Source organism: Pocillopora verrucosa, chromosome 5 (genome assembly GCF_036669915.1).
Source record: "Pocillopora verrucosa isolate sample1 chromosome 5, ASM3666991v2, whole genome shotgun sequence".
Classification (NCBI taxonomy): Eukaryota; Metazoa; Cnidaria; class Anthozoa; order Scleractinia; family Pocilloporidae; genus Pocillopora; species Pocillopora verrucosa.
The window spans coordinates 5,470,729-5,491,270 of record NC_089316.1 but is presented as its reverse complement, the minus strand read 5'-3'; the positions used below and the strand labels follow the sequence as shown (position 1 = coordinate 5,491,270).

At 39.6% G+C, this 20,542-nt stretch overlaps 2 protein-coding genes across 4 annotated transcripts in view; both read left to right on the top strand.

Moving 5' to 3' along the window:
- Positions 1 to 4,878, top strand: part of LOC131770936 (uncharacterized) — a 16,069-nt gene extending 11,191 nt beyond the window's left edge. For all 3 annotated transcript variants that reach the window (XM_066166894.1, XM_066166893.1, XM_066166896.1), the window contains 5 exons: positions 322 to 481; positions 1,118 to 1,180; positions 1,569 to 2,799; positions 4,011 to 4,180; positions 4,534 to 4,878. In XM_066166894.1, coding sequence (XP_066022991.1) covers positions 322 to 481; positions 1,118 to 1,180; positions 1,569 to 2,799; positions 4,011 to 4,024 — 1,468 coding nt within the window. In that variant the 3' untranslated portion in view covers positions 4,025 to 4,180; positions 4,534 to 4,878. The remainder of the gene's footprint in view (positions 1 to 321; positions 482 to 1,117; positions 1,181 to 1,568; positions 2,800 to 4,010; positions 4,181 to 4,533) is intronic.
- An 877-nt stretch (positions 4,879 to 5,755) lies between these two features.
- LOC136280943 (uncharacterized) lies at positions 5,756 to 20,349 on the top strand. Its single transcript, XM_066166892.1, has 13 exons — positions 5,756 to 7,403; positions 8,625 to 10,258; positions 10,718 to 10,766; positions 10,940 to 11,099; positions 11,798 to 12,153; positions 12,866 to 13,089; positions 13,848 to 14,122; positions 14,926 to 15,255; positions 15,847 to 16,006; positions 16,643 to 16,705; positions 17,132 to 18,362; positions 19,499 to 19,664; positions 20,019 to 20,349. Exons 1-12 carry the CDS (start codon positions 5,756 to 5,758, stop codon positions 19,504 to 19,506), a joined length of 6,138 nt encoding a protein of 2,045 aa, XP_066022989.1. The 3' UTR covers positions 19,507 to 19,664; positions 20,019 to 20,349.
- The last annotated feature ends 193 nt before the right edge of the window (positions 20,350 to 20,542 follow it).

Sequence of the window (20,542 nt, the reverse complement as noted above, 5' to 3'; positions counted from 1 at the left end):
GCAAAATATTCAGAATTTATCGGGAATCAATTATGACAACATCACTAATGGTCCGTCGGGTGGAAATCCCATCAAACAGCTGTTGGTGTCATTCTGTTAGAAGCAGCAACTTACCTGAGTAGACATACGGTAATGGATTTTAGTTAAAAATGCGCCACAAAGAGATACAAAAAGTGGGCATAAATTACCAGAGCAACTCGCAAGGCATAAGCTCAGTTTGTTTTTCTGCAGACAGATTTCCTAATTAATTTTGGTCGCAAGAGTCTCCGTTGGATTGCTTTTACATTAACGGAGAATGTATTATTTTCTTTCTTGTGTCAGGTTTTATGATGATGGAGAAGACCAAAATGATGTGTTCGTCACTATTGAAGATAAAAGTAACATGTCAGTAGACTTCTTGAAACGGCTTAACGCCGAGGATAGGACAGACCATGAATTGTTATGTAGAGTTCGCATTATTATTGGAGGATCTCCATCGCAGGTATTTCTTCTTGTTTTTTAGTTGCATTGATCTTTCTTAATTTGCAGTAGAAAGGCATAGCAACGAATGTAAACCATCCGGATTGACACAGTCGTCATCTTAATTAGCGGCAAACATGATTAGAAAAGCTATTTCTAAGAAGATGGGTTGTTTTCCTCACTCATCCCCTACTCGATGACAAGGGTCATCTGTACGTAATTCCTTTGGTACAGATTTGACGTTGCCAAAATGACACACCAAGGGCTTAAACTTCATCCTACTTTGACTCACTCTTCCCTTTATTGTGATAAAAATATCAACACCTTCATGGTCAGTTATAGTAGAATTCACTGAGAAACTGTTGACTGTTTATTTTTTAAACCATTATTCGACAAAAAAGGGGAAGCAGTGGTTATTTACACGATTCACCTTCCCCCATCGGCTGATAAGCGTTGACTTTACATCCCTTCTTTGGAGCTTAGTTAGGCCAACCAAGAGCAGATTTGTATAAAACATACATACTGAAGGAAGTTGTTAGGTTGAGTTTTTAAGAAAAAGTTATTATTAACTTTAATTCTAACGTTGATAACGTTTCAATTTTTTTCATTTAGTTGTAAGCAAATATTATTAGTGATTGCTGTTATTTTGTTTTTAAAGGATTCATATCTATCCTCTCAGTTCTTTCCACGTACAACCTTACCCAAGAAACCAGAGATGATTGTGAGTTTGTGTTTCAGTGATTTTGCATGATCTCTATATTTTGAGCTTAGCTTCATGAAAACTGCTCCGTGATTGACGTTTGGTGTGTTTGACCACAAAGAAGTCATATAGATATACTGTGCAAACCGAAATTGCCAAGTAGCAGTCTAGTTAATTGAATCTTTGAGTATGTGCCGAATGTGGTCCATGGTTGTCATATGAGAACTGTTAACACCACAACTTCTGAGATTGTCTTGCAAAGCTACGGCAAAGAAAGCGTTACAAAGCGTCTTTCTTGTGTACATTTATCAACCTCCTTCTTCGTTCGGTAATTCGAATGATTTGGTTTCTCATTTGGAAGTCCGTTGTGATACTTTTTTCATTTAAAGAAATGGTTCTTTTGTTGCAGGCGTCTTCAAATATAACTGACATGTCACAAAGCGAACGAGGAACTCGAGTTAATTCAAGAGGGTCCGGCTCAAAATTGAAAGTCTCTCTTTTGGCAAGTGAGTGGAGCTCATCAATGGGAGGATTGTCCACCATTAACAGACACCTCGCCATTCAATTGGGCAGGCACGCCCAAGTGGAAGTCACTCTCATTGTCCCATCCTCTAGTTGCTCTCAAGAGGAGAAAAGTTTCGCAGAAAGCCTCCATGTTACCATCAAGGAAGCACAGAGGCGAATAGGTTACAGTGACCCCCTTGACTGGATGATAACTCCACCGAAAGACCTGGAAATTGATGTAGTAGTGGGTCATGGTCAGAAGCTTGGTAAACAAGCCCAGTTGATCACAGAATCACACGGTTGCAAGTGGATTCAGGTAGTTCATACTTCACCTGAGGATCTAGGAATGCAGAAAAATTATTCCAAGGCCATTCAAAAGGGTGAGGAGAAGAAAACAATCGAAGTAGAGTTATGTAAACAAGCAGATGCTGTTGTCGCAATTGGACCTACTTTAAAGGAGACCTTCTCAGCTTATCTTCGCTCCTGTGGCAAACAGGAAGACATAATTGAATTGACTCCAGGCATCTTCAGTGAATTTTCGACCATAAAACATGCTGCAGTGGACAATAAAAACTTTAGGGTGTTAATCTTTGGTCGGAGTGATCGAGAGGACCTTGAAGTTAAGGGATACGATATAGCTTCCAAGGCAATAGCCGAACTGAGCGACACTACTTACCGCCTGATCTTTGTGGGTGCACCTGAGGGAAAAGAAGAGGAGATTAAAGATTATTTGCTTCAGAATGGAATTCCTGATGATCAGCTAACTGTAAGAAAGTTTGTGCAAAGCAAAGAGGAATTGGAAGAATTGTTCTGTGAGGTGGATCTGTGCATCATGCCATCAAGAGTGGAAGGGTTTGGCTTAACGGCCCTGGAGGCTATGTCCGCTGGTCTTCCCATTCTTGTCAGTGGCTATTCTGGATTTGGAGAAGCACTGTGCGCTATGCCATCAGGCAAAAAAGTTGTTGTTAAATCTAAGGATCCCAAAGTATGGGCAGAGGCAATCGCCGGTGTTCGCCAGAAGGAAAGATCACAGCGACTTCAAGAGATTAAACAGATACGGCGTTCCTATGAAGAGAAGTATGATTGGGAAAAACAGTGTGAAATTCTCGTGAAGAAGATGTGGGATATAAGTTCTGGTAAGAATATTCTAAACGTTGTGAAAATACTAATTTCGGACTATGAAAGAGTGTTTTTGTACCGCTGGAGGCCACATCAAACGTGTTCCACCACTACAAGTACATTAACATCACATGATACGGAGAATACGAAAGATGCGGAAGTTTGAGCTTTTTGTTGGAGTAAGGAAAAATTGGTAACTGTCTCATCACGTTCATGGGGCAAAGAGTACAGTTCTGAGTCCTCAACGAGGAATAAAACCTCAGACTTTGGAATCCTTGCTCCGATTCTGTACTGACAGCTGAGCTCCGAGGAGCTTTACTGTGAGTTAGGCTTTTATCAAATTGATATGTGACAACTCTCTCTATTCCACCACCAAACACATAATTTGTCATCTTTCTGATCCTGGTTATCGATTGATATCAATTTAGTTGAGGAATACGCTTATTATCTCTTCAAGCATTGCTGATCTTAGCAGTACGCAGGTTGCCTGTCACGTAAAAACATTTAAGTAACGGCTTAACTCACAAGATTCGTTCCTTAAAATGTAGCTCAGTAGTAGTACAACATCGCAGCATGGAATCTAAAGGTCTGGGGTTTCAATTCCTCGTGGGAGAACCAGATTTCTCTCCTTTGTTCCACGCTTGTGTGCAGACGAATACAGTTGAACCTGTATTAAGCAGTCGGTTGTCAAAGTCCCGAAATTTGTACTCCACCTCTGTAAAACGTTCACCTGTATTAAGCGGTTGTGGTCACCCTTTATTGAGTCCCAACGGCCTGTTTGTATTGTACCTAACCTGGACTGAACGGTCACTTAAAGTGAGACCACTCAGATAAAATTAGGAATAATCTATCACGTATAAGTTTATCCTTATTTATCTTCCGAAATCAATGTTGGTAGAATTTTTGAGCGAGTCTTTGAACTTTGAGTGCTCAATGCTGGCATAAATTTGAGTTAAGATCTGAAAGCTTCTGTCTTCAATGATGATTGATGATTGAATGCTCCAAAGACAAATGGGGAAAAGTATCTTCAACCGGCTTTTGAACAGAGAAATGTAGAAACCTAGATTAAAATTTAGCCCTTGGTTAGCGCTAATCGGCCTTCGAACAACTGGGCCCTGAAGTGTTAGCCAGCTTCCTGTCCGCACATGGGAGTTTTCCTCACAGTCTTAAAAAGAAGACCGCCTCAAATGCTGGTCCATTCACTAACAGGAATTTTGTCTTGTCCTAGTTGCAGGAAATTGAGTCACTTGCAAATAGAAGAAACTGAGGAAAAAAGGCCAAAACACGCACAAAAATAACTTTGGAATTACGCGTGGACGTTATCCTAGCAAAGTACAATAGCTAAGGAAATTACCAGATATATTGCCGTTTACCCTCGTTCCCGCAGTACCTTCATAGGTGAGTTTTAACGTAGGGCTCTCGTTTGCTCTCTTCCTTTGATTGTATAGTTGTCCATTACATCAATATCATGTCTTAAATCTAGTACTTATTAACCACGTCTGCGTCATACATAAGTATTTCCGATTTCACGGCTTGTATCACTCAAAAAATAGAAATAAAAAAGGCAAAGATTAGCTGTAAACGTGCCTATTCGGATTTGTTCCGGTCATCTCATCAACTTGACCTGGGAGATAAAGCAGGTGCTTTTTCGGTGATATTTACTGCATAATTGGTAGAGGTAGGATATAATGCTTAATGTGTCAATCTAAGTTGTGTGCACTTACCTTTTTGTCCTCTTATTTTCGCTATAGATCCTTACCATGACAGTAGAGCCAACCTTTAACGTGACAATAAACAACTCAGATCAAAGTGTTATCAAAGAAACCTCTGTGGCTCAAAATTCGTCAAGGCTTTTTGGATGACAGTGCTCGACCCTATGAATGGAAATATTTCTGGAACAGCGATGAAACAGCTTAGAAATTCCCTTAAACTTTCAAACTCTTCAAGCCTAGTTTATTTCACCTGCATAGATTTCTCGGAGATATTTTCCATCGTATTCCGGCTATTTTTTTTTGGCCTCGATTAAGCTGAAATTTAGTTTAAATGTCACTTCTGAAAATAAGAAAAATCAAGAACATAAAATCATGTTTCTATGACATGTGTGTTTCGTTAATTTTTCTCTCTTTACCTTTTCTGATAGCAAATGGCGATTTTGCCTAGTGCTTATTTCTTGCCGTTCACCTGCCCAGTCCCACCATCACTTGTGCTCGATCTGTACGATCATGCCTCCAATATCATTGAGCCTGCTATTAGCTCATGTATCGCTTGCAGTCAGCAGCTACAAACTCGTCTTACCTGTAATGAAGTTTCTCCTCTTTCCTCCAATCTTGACTACACTCCTAACCTTAGTGGTCGCAAAGCCTAGTTTTCGTGCCGTCGGATAACTCTCTCGGGGATTATATCTCAGGAGCAGCAGAAGAGCGTTTTAAATTTGAGTCGGCTCTTTTGGTAAAAATAATAATCATAACAAGCATCTTGGGAACGCCTAGGTTCAATTCCTCCCTACAAGACAAGGACAATGATTAAAAACAGGTTTTAACATCAATGTATCTTTCAAGTTGGTGGTTTAAAAGAGTAGAAAAAAGAATTAAAAAGGCAGTCGACGTTAGTTTTACACCCGGTTTGAGATGAATACGCCAGAGCAAGCTTAAAGTTTGTGCTAAGCCGCACGCGAACAGACCAGGGGAAGTTTTGATTACGGTGCGTCCCGTGTTATTCAGATCTTTCCTAAGTAAATGATGGCCTAGTTATCGTAGCACAAAAGTGAAATGTATCATATAAATTTACAAAAAAGAAAAAAAAAGGAATAAATGGGTGAATAAATCAAGGTTTAAAAGACCAAAAGAGATTGACCTACCGAGCCTGAATGGTTGCACGGGTATGCGTGATGAGATCGCGTGACTTGTCCCTGTACACGCGTGGGGACATACAGAGCGGTCAGCAGTATCGTGGTTGAAGTAAAAGTTATCAAAGATGGCGGCAGTTGGTATCGAAACTGCGCCAGGTTTACAACAACTTTTCAAAGTTATTTCTCCAAAATTTAAAGCTGTAGAGTCAGAAAGTATTGTGAAAACTTTAAAAAAGAATTATGGAGGGAAATTCCATCTGCTGGATAGTCACGATCTGATGAATTGTTTTCAACTTCTTGAAAAGCATGGCTATGTATCTGACAACAAACTCAATCTAATCGAAGACTTCGTTGCTACAAAATCTGACGAAGAGAAGCTCATTAAGAAAGATATAGATCGTTTCAAGGCCTCACGTTTGGGTAAAGATGATCCAGAGAAGAAGTTACAAGGACGGAGTGAAGAAATCAAGATAATTAACAAAAAACTGGAATCGAAAGACACCGGAGTACTAAACTTGTTTGGATCGTCTGGTGTAGGAAAGACAAAGCTTGCAAATGAAGTTTGCTCACAGTGGCGAGGGAATTATCGTGTTTTTGATTTACGAGAAGCAAAGGATATGAAAGCGATCTATTACAGCATGCTGCATTCTCTCGAACTAGTTATCCCAGTTGGTCGTGTTGATCAAAATTATGTTGTTACCAAAGTTCTAGAGAAGGTTGAAGAGTTTAAAGGTGAGAAAGATGCCGTTCTGTTTCTGCTGGACAATGTAGACCTCTTTACCGCAGGAAAAGGTAAAGAAGGGAAAAACTTGAAAACAGCTTTCATGGAATTTTTGGCAAAGCTCTCAGAAAGCAAAGGAGAACGATCTCCTTTAAAGCTGCTTCTTACCTCTAGGACTGAGTTAAGAGGTCCCAAAAGGATGGATGATTTTGAAGTGGGTTCGCTAGAGAGGAATTCTTCAGAGAGACTAATTTTTCCTAAGGGAATGACTGATGTTAAACCAGAACTGAAGGATAATTTAATGAGCATTGCAAAAGGATTCCCTCTATTTCTAAAAGGACTAGGAGCTATTATGCGACAAGAACGAAAATCTCCAGAAGAACTTATTGCAGAAATTGTGCATGCTCTAAAAAAAATGAAAGTGGAGCTGGATGTGAGTGGAAAGCTTGCTGGTTTTGATGAAGAAGGAGTGGATATCAATCAGATGTCAGCAGTCAGTTTAATGTTTGAGACACTTTCCACAGAAAGGTTAAAGTTATCTGCAGTAGTGGTTTCCTTGTTTCATGGACCTTTCTCTGTGGCAACAGCTGCGAAAGTTCTTGGTATTGACCTGTCAGAGGCCATTGTTCAGTTAGAGGGTCTTGTAGCCAGCGAAATAATTTCTGTTGTTGATGAAGAAGCAAAAGAAAGGAAGTATGATATTCACCCTCTCTTATGGAAGTATGCTGACAGTATCAAGAATCATGAAGATTTTCTTGCTCCTTACATGGAGGCAAAAGCACGCTTTTATGAACTTTTTATGTCCAGGATGGAGAAAATTGCCAAACTGATTGAGCCAGAATATGTCAGAGCATTCCATTTGTTTGAGAAAGACAGAGGAAACTATGAGTTTACTGTTGAGGTCTCCTTACAACCAGAGTATTTCATTGTTCGAGGTGAATTCCATGAGATTGCTTTGATTGCATCTCTTTTCACTGCAATGCTGAATCATAAAAAAATAATCAAGGTGTTTCATTCCTGGGCTGAGATGTGTGAAGATGATGGAAAAACAGGTGAGGGGCAGTGAAACTTTTCATGTGATATCGATATTGTCCAAATATCATATTTAGCTTAACCTTATTGTCTGGGGAGACATGGAAGATGTTTCTTTGAAACAGCTTAAATGAAGTCTTAACTTATTACAATAGTTACCTTATTTTATTATATGGCAAGATAGTCCTGAGGTAAATCTGAGTATTTTGATTGGATCTTAATTGGTTGAGATTTTGCCATATGGACCATTTCTTCAGAAACAGTTATAAGCCATGTATTTTTATTTGCAAAGGCATTAAACTCAAAAGTTTGGTCCAAGTTCTGTGTAATAAATTACCTACAGTACTGACCTTGCTTGCTTGCTTGAGCCATACTGGTCAACATTGTTCCCTGTCATTTAAGTACAGAAAGAGCTATGCTCGGTCCTCGCTTTCTGCCATCTATGATGGTTAATATAATGACACATGGCCGTTTAAACTGTTATTGCAGTTTGGCAATTGGAACAGTGGAGGAGGTCTATATGCAAGTAATTAAAATTTGACAGAGCCACTTTTGGATTACATAATGTGCACAATTATCCCACCAAAATGTCAGACTTGACCTATCTGGAATAGCTAACTAGATTTTGGTGCTAAAGCTACGAGTCGCTGAAATTTGAGTGACTACCTTATTTTATACCTTGCAAACCAAACTCAAGAAAAATCTTTAGTGAGGAGGCTATCCAGGTCCTGATGAGCTTTAAGCTGATATATTGATTAAGGTGGCTCTGTCATGGCACTTGCAGATATTTTATGTCTCAGTCTTTTGTTACTTGTACTTTGCTGTTGATACAGTCAATTGGAATTTTTGTGTTGTGCAGCTCTGGGGTAATTTTGCCACTAATTTTTAAGCCATCCTGCACTGTGCAATTAGTCAAGCTGAAATTATTCACCAATTTACTCCCAGAAGTCCTATTACCATCGCTTATGTAATTCCACAAGGGAACTGGGGAGAAGCTACTTAGGAGGGACTCTGAGGATGAGACAGATAACAAAAATAGTAAAAAAAGAAAGAAAAAAAGAAAGAAAGAAAGAAAAACAAAAAAAGTGAAATTTTTAAACCACTTCTTGGGGAACTGTTATTGAAAATAAAAAAAGATATGTCTTGTGATAATTAATTTACACTTTGTCATTTATAGATACTGAGCACACTTCGTCAGCAGTGATATCTGTTTATTAGTTTGATTTTTCATTTTTGTATAGGTTCTCTTTGCCGAGCGCAGTTAAAGTCCTGGGAAGCCAGGGAAGTTTCAGATGTTGATGGAACAGAGAGAGGATTTGAAACATTGAGGGAAGCTCTGAATTCACTTGAGAAAGTTGAAGATCAAAGTAGTGAATCCTTTATGCTCACCAAGGGGCTTTACTTGCAAGCTGAAGGTGAAATCCTTTGGAGAAACAGAGACTATAAAAAAGCACTGGCAAGTCTGGAGTTGTCCTTAACTTTCTCTGAACCACTGCTAAAGGAGCATACTGATCTTGCAAGGTGCTACAATGCTATTGGAAACAGCTTTTTTCACCTGGACCAGCCCAGGAAAGCGCTTGAGTTCTATGAAAAAGCCTACAAAATGCAAGAGAAATTAGCATCTGAGAATCACTTTGACATGCCAATGTACAAGAATCAGATTGGAACTGCGTATGAAGGCCTTAAAGATTATGGAAAGGCGGTTCAATGGTACAGAGATGCACTAAGTCTTTTGGAGGATCTTAAACTTTTAGGTGATTTGGACGAGGCACTCTTCTCAAGAAATCTTGCTAATGCACTCATGTTTCAAGACAAATATAAAGAGGCAATTGAACCTTCAGAGAGGGCTTACAACATAAGGATGAAGCTTCTCGGAAATCACCCACAGACTGTGCGCAGCATTTTTCAACGAGGGGTCCTTCAGGCCAATCTTAAACACCCAAAAGAAGCTTTGAAGCTGTTTCTTGAAGCATGGGAGATGGAAAAGTCACTTGATGCAGGAAACCATAGTGAAGTGTGGCGAAAGATTATCACAGGTGTGGAAGATATGTGTGATTGGACACTCAGTTTTCTTCAGAAGAGGTCATTTAGGAAAGAGGCTTTCAAGTTTTGTCAACGTTTCTGGGAAGAACAGAAAGCTTCTCAACAATTCACTTTCAATATGTTTAACAAAGGCATCATTGATGCTCTGAATGATCTTGCTCATGACAAGAAAGACAAAGCTGTAGTACAAAAGGAACAGTTTTGGTTCTACGAGGCGAGGTGCAATGCCAACGAGAGAGAGTTTCAAGAGGACTTTGATTTGGAAACTGATAATAATGCTCTCTGTGTCATGCTGAGTGAGAGGGAAAATCTCTTGGACGAGACAGTGGTGCTATGTTCTCGACTTAAGGAACGCGAGAAGGTGAGGAAATACAAAATGGACAAGGTGGCTTTGTACAAAATGTTTCTGGTGAGAGTGGGTTTCCTTGGAAACAAAGAGGACAGGTCGGACAAAGCGTCATTGAAGATGAAGGTAGAAGAACTTTACAAAGAGACAGGACAAAAAGGAATGATCGTGAAATTTCGAGAGACATTGTTGGATTCGTGGCAAAAGCAGTGGGAAGAAGGAAAAAGTATCGAAAAAATGGAGAAGATCGGCTTGGAAAAGGAGAGAACAATCGAGGGAATTCTCAATCTGTGCCTGGAACTCAAAAAAGTAAATATGTACAGACGGTATGGACAAGAAGCATTGAGCTTTTATGAGGAGATATGGGAGATAAAACATGCTAAGATGAAGGACGGTGAAATGAAGAAGTTTCTTCGTAAACTCAAAGAGTTGGCATCGTCCATTGAAGATTACACCAGCGAGAAGTTTTACAAAAATGTATTACAGGTAAGATCACACTTATTTATCAACAAAAGTAAACATCGACCTTGTCTGTTGTGCGAGCAGCTTTTTGTATCAGCTGTTTTCTCTTCACTTTGCACACGACTTAACTCTTTTACTTCCAAGATCTAATTAGTGATTCTCCTTACTTTCTACCAAACAATTCTTATGATGTTATTTTGGATAATTTGGTTTTGGATCAACTTGTAATATCCTTATGGATATTTTTCTTTATTCTCACAACTTTTCTGCTTGTTATTGCATTGGTATTGTAAGGAGAACTTCTATCTTGGTCACTCTTGGGAGGAAAAGGGCTAATCCCATCATTTGATGTACCATGTGTTTGTTCTGTTTTGCTCTGTTTTCTGTTCTGATTTGATGTAGTTACCACTGGCGACAAATCCTCATTGTTGGACATTGATAATCTCTAAATTTCTGTCTTCAACTGTTGTTATTTGTTTCCAGGTGCTGAATGAAACTGGGAGACATCCAGGAGCCAAATTAAGGCCAAGAGGTACTTAAATGATATAGAATTTTGAATTTTTGTGAACTCGAACATCTGAGAAAGAAATATTATGACGGTTCATGCTGCCAAAGATCTAGACTTCCTTCTTGCCTGGTTTTCAATTTCCATAATTTTACTTATAGCATGTTGCCTTCCCCTGACCTTTCTATCTTCTCCTATAGCTGCACAGACTTCCCCTACACCGAAAGGAGAGGAGAAGGTTAGTGAAGAAGATGAATTGGAGATCGAAATTGGTTCAGAAGAAGAGAGTGAGGTTGGAGCAGAGGAGCAAGTAGACACAGATAAAGATGTTCAAACCGAAGACAGAACCATCATCCTCAAGTAAATAACAAAATTGCATTTTCCAATATTTCATCTTCAAATAGCTATATAGAGGATTGGGGAGACGTGCTCTCTGATTGGTTGAGAATTCTCCGTATTTTGCTATACTCAACCCGCGAGAAATGATTATAATAGTGAAGAATTGAATTGAAAATAGCCACTGTTTATCTTTTTACTATGTTTCTGGGGAAGAAAACAAAAGAAAAATTCAGTTCCTCTAATACTTGCTCTAGGAACTTGGCTTTAAGAATCATATTCCTCAGGCTTAGTGAGTAGTCCAAGTAGTTAGGCAGTTGTCCGGAACTTTACAACAAGACAGGCTCGTGTATGTTTTTATTTTATTTTGTTCCTTACCTCAAACTGTTAAGCATGTCATTTACTTTTCTCACTGTCCGTCATGGAATAAAAAGCGAGTAGTGTAGCCAATCAGGTTGCAGCATTTGTGATAGAATGAATGTATGCAAATATCAAAGAATTCTGCATTAATTTATTTCCCCCATTACCTTCACAAAGAATTGTTCTGATTGATTGTCAGTTCAGTTTTGATCAGAGGTAATTCTTAATTCTTCCACTGCATAATTTTTCTGAAGGATTTTTCTTGTTTTGTTGGGTTCTTACAGAACTTTCAAAGAGGTGAGTGTGGATTTGTGGGGTTGTAAAGCAAAGGCTAATGCTCTAAATGTCTATTTGCTCCCTAGATATGAGATAACAGACAAGGGAGACACATGGAATCTACCGGAGGCTGGTGCATTTATCACCTTTTCTCCAGGATTTGTGAAAGAACCCTTGTGGATCTTGTGTTCCATGCGGAGTCCTAGATCCCTCTCTCCTCCCATAGGCAGTAATGAGCTCTTGGTGAGTAATTTGATCGAACTATCTCATGAAGGCCCACCAACTCTAGAGTCTATGGAAGCTGCTACAGGAAGCATAACCATGGGTTTGTTGCACAGTGCCTCTGATTTCGAGGGATATGAAGTAGTTATTAAGAAACTTGTTGACCAAGAAAACAATGAATGGGAAGATTTGGAAACAAGAATGGTGTGGAATTCAGCAGGTATTTAAACTCAAGTTATTAAAATTATTTATCTACCAGACTGGATATTTGTTATTATTCTGGCTATAAATCCACAGGAAATTTTCTCCTCATACAGCTGTAGTTGCAATAATAGTGATTATAATATGGCAAGGTAGTCCTGAGGTAAATCTTAGTGTTCTGATTGGTTCTTACTCAGTCAGTATTTTGCCATACAGAGTGTTTCCATGGAAACAGTTGTAAGCCCTGTGTTTTTTTTTTCATCAAAGTAAGCAAATTCAAAATGAAAAAGTTTGGTCTGATTGCCATATGATAAACTACTTACTATGGGAACATTTTTGGTTGGAGTAAAAAAATTTGTTTTCAAAATACTGGATTCACATAGAGCAAAACTTGTCTTTATATATTGTAGACAAATTCATTTCCACAGTACAAGTGTAGATACCCAGTTGAGAATTCTATTCCAGGTGGGCAGTTATCTAAAGCCAATTCATTTCTTTGATTGAAAGATTAAGAGTGAGAATGCATCTGACAGCAAAGCCACAGATCGTTTATTTTTTTAGAGAGTCCATGTAATACCCCTGTCTCTCTTTCCAAAAGGTATAGGTGACTTTTCTGGCAGGAGCTCAGGGGAGGGCCTAGTTTTTAATATGGAATCCCGCTAGGTACCCTTCATGCTGAAGAGTCAACTAAATTTACTAAATAAATGCATTTTTCATATTCTTTCTTGAAGAAATGAATCCAGCTGTTATGGACTGCCCATATGCTGAAGCGACTTGCTCTGGAATCTGCTTTACCTCCTTTGCGGCTATTTGGCGCCTGAAGTCTTTTGTCTTTTGGAAGACAAAGAATTTGAGCCCCGAGTTTACTTGCACAGTGCCAGACTATCCAAATGTCTGTGTTTCAATCCCATGGAATTCTGTTCCTGACAACACAGACTTCTCTTTAACTCTAAAGGTAACTAAACTTAGTGTAGGTTTCAAATAAGTCAAACCATAGCCACTTAAACGCAACTCTGAGAATATCAAGGTTTACTAATCACGGTCCATAATCTGCTAAAATACAATAGATCAACAAGGCTAGCACAGATGATGTGATTTGGTAGATTTCATAGTTATTCTTTACGTAGTTGATTATTGGAAAAGCTGTCAAAGCATCGTAGATTGTGAATTGTTGATTGAAGATCGTTGATTTGAACTAATGATAAAATACCGTAAAAATATTTCTGAGAACTTGCTCTTATATGTTACAAGCTTGGGAGTGAATCCGAACCACGATTGATCATGTCGGCTAAACAATATATTAATTTTATAAAAAAAGTATTCAGTGATCTTACTTTGGTCTGGGAATATTTGAGAACGCTCTAAGGAATAAAAAATTAGGTCAAATTCTCAATTCTCGGTCGTAAGTATTCCTGTACAAACTGTTATAATTCCGCCATGACTGTTACTGCGCAAGATGATCATCTCACAGCTGGCGCTTGGGTTGCCTGTGGTTCCAGTGGCAGACTGAAAAAGAGGAAGCGAAGGTTTTCCGTGTCAAAGGTCTAAGTATTCAAATAAAGCGTGGTCTGTAATCTCCTATTTGCACCCTCAAGTGACACAGGCCTATGATTGATTTAGCGCATGAACCGTAGGAATATGTGTCATCGAGTTGATACTGAAGCCTCTATAAGGTCGGTGTCATAAATATTTGTTGTTCCTTCTGGATCACAGGTACAGGAAGCACCAAGCACCGATGGCAGAGTTGGAATCTTGTTGGGTCCGGTTCTTCACATTTCGTGCTCACATGGAATAACGCTCTTGGAGCCAGCAAAAATTAACCTTCCTCTTGCACTTTTTAAGGGTAATAGAGAATTGTTGGACATGCACTCAGGTCAGTGGCGGATATTTCACTTTCAGCAGGAATGGACAGATATCACAGATCGGTTGGAGATGTCAGTTGCTATTACAGATGGAATAGTGAGATTCAAAGTGAAAACTTTCTGCAGGTAAGTAAAGGTTCTCATTGGTTAAAATTTAAATTACATTAAAAATGTTCGCTGATCCCGGAAGTGTTCGTGATGTTGTCACTTATAGACCAAGTAATGGTCAACCTCATGCATACTGTACTACGACGACTATGCTGAGAAAGACGAAAACGATAGCGTTAACGACCACGACGTCAACAAGGACGAGAATGACGACCATGACATGGACGAGGGCATGGACGAAGGCAAGGACAAAGAAAAATTAATAACATGGACAAGGAGGAGGGACGAGGAAGAGGAGGATGAAGAGGACGAGGACAAGGAGGGAGACGAGGAAGAGGAGGAGGAGGAGGAGGGGAGGAGGAGGAGGAGGGGGACAAGGAAAGGGACGAGGAGAAGATGACGAGGACGAGGAGACAAGGAAAAGGGCCGAGGAGGAGTAGGAGTAGGGGGAGGACGAGGATGAGGACGAGGACAAGGATGCCGACGTAGACGAGGACTCAAACTGGGACGACAACTGTGACATTTAACGAAAGTGACTATCACCTTGACGGTGAAGATTCCTTAACAATAATAATAAAGTGTCAATGATAGCGACACATACAACAGTAGTAACGATGACTTTGGCATTGTCACCGATAGTGGCCATAGCAATCTATTTTTACTATTTTCCCTACGGTAGTAAGTTATTGACGAACAGATTACTTTCCAAGCTATCGGTTATTTGAGAAACTAACCACCTGTGGAGCGCTTGTCTTTAATGTTAGTAAATGAAGATGTTTTTTCGATGATTTTTAAAATGATGCCTTATCGTTTTCTCTCAGATTTTTGCCTTTGTGGGTGGTTGCTAATCTTGCTGGTGTTGATGCTGGTGATGTCTCTGATCTGGCCAGGAGATCGATGAAACAACGAGCTGGGTTTTTAGCTTGCATGTGTCGGAATGTTCGACGTGAAAGATACTTGCTGAAGCTATTTTGTTTCCCACTTCATTTGAAATCCAAAGTGAATAAGAATACGGTAAAGAATTACGATGTGATCTTTCAAGGAGATGGAAACTCGAAGAAACCTCTATTCAACGAAGACGAAACGTCTGTTTCTCTTTCAAAAGGACTGAAGGTGCACGAAGGAGGAGATACTGACAACCTCTCCTTAACGTAAGTGTTTGTTACTCATATCTTGATTACTACCGCTTGGTGTTATTTTCTGTGATGTACATTTCATTTTGCATACTATATAGGGCCTTAAGCAGAAAACTGCAGTTGTAAAATCTTGTTTCAGACCCCCACAGCAAATCTGCACTCCAACGATTCCCTAAATCTTTAAATTTTATCTTAGACAAAATCGTTTTGGAGTACCACCGCCAAATGAAGTAAGATTAAGAGATGATAGGCAACTAGAATGTAGAGGTTACGTTTAGAACACAAGCAGAAAGGCCAGCAAAATATGCAGAATTTAATCGGGAATCAATTATGGTAGCTTTGCTACTGATCCGTCGGGTGGACATCCCACTAAAGAGCTGTTAGTGTCATTCTGTTAGAAGCAGCATCTTACATGATAGACATATGGTCATAGGGCGTGGTAATGAGTTTTCGTTAAAAATGCGCGACAGAGAGATACGAAAACTGGGCATAAATTACTAGAGCAACTCGCAAAGTATAAGCTCAGTTTGTTTTTCTGTAGACAAGAGTCTCCGTTGGATTGCTTTTACACCAACGGAGAATATGTTATTTTCTTTCTTGTGTCAGGTTTTATCATGATGGAGAGGACCAAGATTATGTGTTCGTTACTATTGAAGATGAAAGTAACATGTCAGTAGACTTCTTGAAACGGCTTAACGCCCAGGATAGGACAGACCCTGAATGGTTATGTACAGTTCCCATTATTATTCGAAGATCTCCATCGCAGGTATTTCTTTTTGTTTTTAGTTGGATTGATCTTTCTCAATTTGCAGTAGAAAGGCACAACAACGAATGTAAACTATGCCGGATTGACACAATCGTCATCTTAATTAATTAGCGGCAAACATGATTAGAAAAGCTACTTCTAAGAAGTTAGGTTGTTTTCCTCACTCATCCCCTACTCGATTACAGGGGTCATCTGTACGTAATTCCTTTGGTACAGATTTGACGTTGTCAAAATGACAAAAGGGCTTAAACTTCATCCTACTTTGACTCACTCTTCCCTTTATTGTGATAAAAATATTAACACCTTCATGGTACAGTTATAGTAGAACTTATTGAGAAATTGTTGACTGTTTATTTTTAAACTATTATTCGACAAAAAAGAAGTAGACGTAGTGGTTATTTACACGATTCACAGCCGCCCCATCAGCGGATAAGCGTTGAATTTACATCCCTTTTTGGAGCTTAGTTAGGTCAACCTGGAGCAGATTTGTATTAAACGTACTAAAGGTGTTGGGTTGAGTTTAAGAAAAATGTTATCATTACCTTAATTAATCTAACATTGATAACGTTTGAATGTTTTTCATTTAGTTGTAAGCAAATATTATTGGTGATTGTTGTTGGTGGTTTTTTTTTAAAGGATTCATATCTATCCTCTCAGTTCTTTCCACGTACAACTTTACCCAGGAAACCAGAAATGATTGTGAGTTTGTGATTTTGCATGAATCCTTATATTTTGAGCTTAGCTTCATGAAAACTGCTCTGTGATTGACATTTGGTGTGACTGACCACAAAGAAGTCATATAGATATACTATGCAAACTGAAATTGCCAAGTAGCAGTCTTGTTAATTGAATCTTTGAGTATGTGCCGAATGTGGTCCGTGGTTGTCTTTTTTTTGTTTTGTCAAGATAGTAGTCACTCGGGTATGGAGTCACGAGAAATGTTAACACGACAACTTCTGAGATTGTCTTGCAAAGCTACGGCAAAGAAAGCATTACACAGCATCTTTTTAGTGTACATTTATCTACCTCCTCCTTCTTCGTTCGGTAATTCGAATGATTTGGTTTCTCATTTGGAAGTCCGTTGTGATACTTTTTTCATTTAAAGAAATGGTTCTGTTGTTGCAGGCGTCTTCAGATATAACTGACACGTCACAAAGCGAACGAGGAACTCGAGTTAATCCAAGAGGGCCCGACTCAAAATTGAAAGTCTCTCTTTTGGCAAGTGAGTGGAGCTCATCAATGGGAGGATTGTCCACCATTAACAGACACCTCGCCATTCAATTGGGCAGGCACGCCCAAGTGGAAGTCACTCTCCTTGTCCCACCCTCTAGCTGCTCTGAAGAAGAGATAGGATTAGCACGAAGCTGCAATGTTGCCCTCAGGGAAGTACAGAGTCGTACAGGTTACGACCCCCTTGACTTCCTGATAACTCCGCCGGAAGACCTGGAAATTGATGTAGTAGTGGGTCATGGTCAGAAACTTGGTAAACAAGCCCAGTTTATCACAAGATCACACGGTTGCAAGTGGATTCAGGTAGTTCATACTTCACCTGAGGATCTAGGAAAGCAGAAAAAGTATCCCAAGGCGATTTCAAAGGGTGGGAAGAAGAAAACAATCGAAGTAGAGTTGTGTAAACAAGCAGATGCTGTTGTCGCAATTGGACCTACGTTAAAGGAGACCTTCTCAGCTTATCTTCGCTCCTGTGGCAAACAGCAAGACATAATTGAATTGACTCCAGGCATCTTCAGTGAATTTTCGACCATAAAACATGCTACAGTGGACAATAAAAACTTTAGGGTGTTAATCTTTGGTCGGAGTGATCGAGAGGACTTTGCAGTTAAAGGATACGATATAGCTTCCAAGGCAATAGCCGAACTGAGCGACCCTACTTACCGCCTGATCTTTGTGGGTGCACCTGACGGAAAAGAAGAGGAGATTAAAGAATATTTGCTTCAGAATGGAATTCCAGATGGCCAGCTAACTGTGAGAAAGTTTGTACAAAGCAAAGAGGAATTGGAAGAATTGTTCTGTGAGGTGGATCTGTGCATCATGCCATCAAGAGTGGAAGGGTTTGGCTTAACGGCCCTGGAGGCTATGTCAGCTGGTCTTCCCATTCTTGTCAGTGGCTGTTCTGGATTTGGAGAAGCACTTTGCACTGTGCTACTAGGCGAAGAAGTTGTTGTCAGTAAATCTGAGGATCCCAAGGAATGGGCAAAGGCAATCGCCGGTGTCCGCCAGAAGGAAAGATTACAGCGACTTCGAGAGATTCAACAGATACGGTGTTCCTATGAAGAGAAGTATGACTGGGAAAAACAGTGTGAAATTCTCGTGAAGAAGATGTGGGACATACGTTATGGTAAGAATAGTCTAAACTTTGTGAAAATACTAATTTCTGACTCTGATACGGAGAATACGAAAGATGCGAAAGTTTGAGCTTTTTGTTGGAGTAAGGAAAAATTGGTAACTGTCTCATCACGTTCATGGGGCAGTACAGAGTAGAGTACAGAGTAGAGTACAGTTCTGAGTTCTCAACGAGGAATGGAACCTCAGACTTTGGAATCCTTACTCCGATTCTGTACTGACAGCTGACCTCCAAGAAGCTTTACTGTGAGTTAGGCTGTTATAAAAACACATAATTTGCCATCTTTCCAATCCTGGTTATCAATTGATATCAATTTAGTTGAGGAATACACTTATTATCTCCTGAAACATTGCTGATCCTAGCAGTACGCAGGGCGCCTGTCACGTAAAATGTAGCTCAGTAGTACAACATCGCAGCACGGAATCTAAAGGTCTGAGGTTTCGATTCCTTGTGGGAGAACCAGATTTCTCTCCTTTGTTCCACGTTTGTGTGAAGACGAATACAGTCGAACCTGCATTAAGCGGTCGGTTGTCAAAGTCCCAAAATTTGTACTCCTTTAATTACCGTAATTTTCACCTCTGTTAAACGGTCACCTCTATTAAGCGATCGTGGTTGCCCTTTACTGAGTCCCAACGGCCAGTTTGTATTTTACCCCCCCCTGGACTGAACGGTCACTTAAAGTGGGACCACTTAGGTGAACTGAACTAAGAATAATCTATCACGTATAAGTTTATCCATATTCATCTTCCGAAATCAATGTTGGTAGATTTTTTGAGCGAGTTAGCATTTGAACTTTGAGTACTCAATGCTGGCATAAATTTGAGTTAAGATCTGAAAGCTTGAAAAGAAAGTATATTCAGCTTAACTCTTTCTGTCTTCCATTTGATGATTGAACGCTCCAAAAACAAATGGGTAAAAAGTGTCCTCAACCGGCTTTTGAACAGAGAAATGTAGAAACCTAGATTAAAATTTAACCCTGGGTTAGCGCTAATCGGCCCTCCAAGAACTGGGCCCTGAAGTGTTGGCTAGCTTACTGTCCGCAAGGGAATTTTTCTCACGGTTTTCAAAAGAAGACCGCCTCAAATGCTGGCCCATTCACTAACAGGAATTTTGTCTCGTCCTTGTTGCAGGAAATTGAGTCACTTGCAAATAGAAGAAATTGAGGGAAAAAAAGGACAAAACATGCACAAAAATAACTTTGGAATTACGCGTGGACATTATCCTAGTGGAGTACAATAGCTAAGGAAATTGTCAGATATATCGCCATTCACCCTTGATCAAGCAGTGCCTTCATAGGTGAGTTTTAGCGTGGGGCTCTCGCTTGCTCTCTTCCTTTCATTGTTTAGTTGTTCATTACATAAATATCATGTCTTAAATCTGGAACTTATTAACCACGTCTACGTCATACATAAGTATTTCCGATTTCACAGCTTGTATCACTCAAAAAATAGAAATAAAAAAGGCAAAGATGAACTGTAAACATGCCTATTCGGATTTGTTCCGGTCATCTCATCAACTTGATCTGGGAAATAAAGCTGGTCTTTTTTGCGCCGATTTTCATTGCCTAATTGGTAGGTGTAGGATAGAATGCTTAATGTATCAATCTAAATTGTGTGCACTTACCTTTTTGTCCTCTTATTTTCGCCATAGATCCTTACTATGACAGTAGAGCCGACCTTTAACGTGACAATAAACAACTCAGATCAAATTGTTATCAAAGAAACCTCTGTGGCTCAAGATTCGTCAAGGCTGTGTGGTGCTGTTCGCTGTTTTGGATGACAGTGCTCGACCTATGAATGGAAATATTTCTGGAACAGCGATGAAACAGCTTAGAAATTCCCTTAAACTTGCAAACTCTTCAATCCTAGTTTATTTTACCTGCATGGATTTCTCGGAGATATTTTCCATCGTATTCCGGCTTTCTTTTTTGGCCTCGATTAAGCTGCAATTTAGTTTAAATGTCACTTCTGAAAATAAGAAAAATCAAGAACATAAAATCATGTTTCTGTGACATGTGTGTTTCGTTAATTTTGCTTCCGCAGTATGCCTTCTCTCTTTGCTTTTTCTGATAGCAAATGGCGATTTTACTTAGTGCTTATTTCTTGCCGTTCACCTGCCTAGTCCCATCATCAATTTTGCTCGATCTGTACGATCGTGCCTCCAATATCATTGAG

Bases quoted from the DNA above. Each gene is read 5' to 3' on its own strand.
- LOC136280943 (XM_066166892.1), top strand. From the start codon at position 5,756: ATGGCGGCAGTTGGTATCGAAACTGCGCCAGGTTTACAACAACTTTTC. The intron at 10,767-10,939 runs GTACTTAAATGA...CTTCTCCTATAG, and splicing joins AGCCAAATTAAGGCCAAGAG to CTGCACAGACTTCCCCTACA. The intron at 15,256-15,846 runs GTAAGTGTTTGT...TTCTTGTGTCAG, and splicing joins ACTGACAACCTCTCCTTAAC to GTTTTATCATGATGGAGAGG.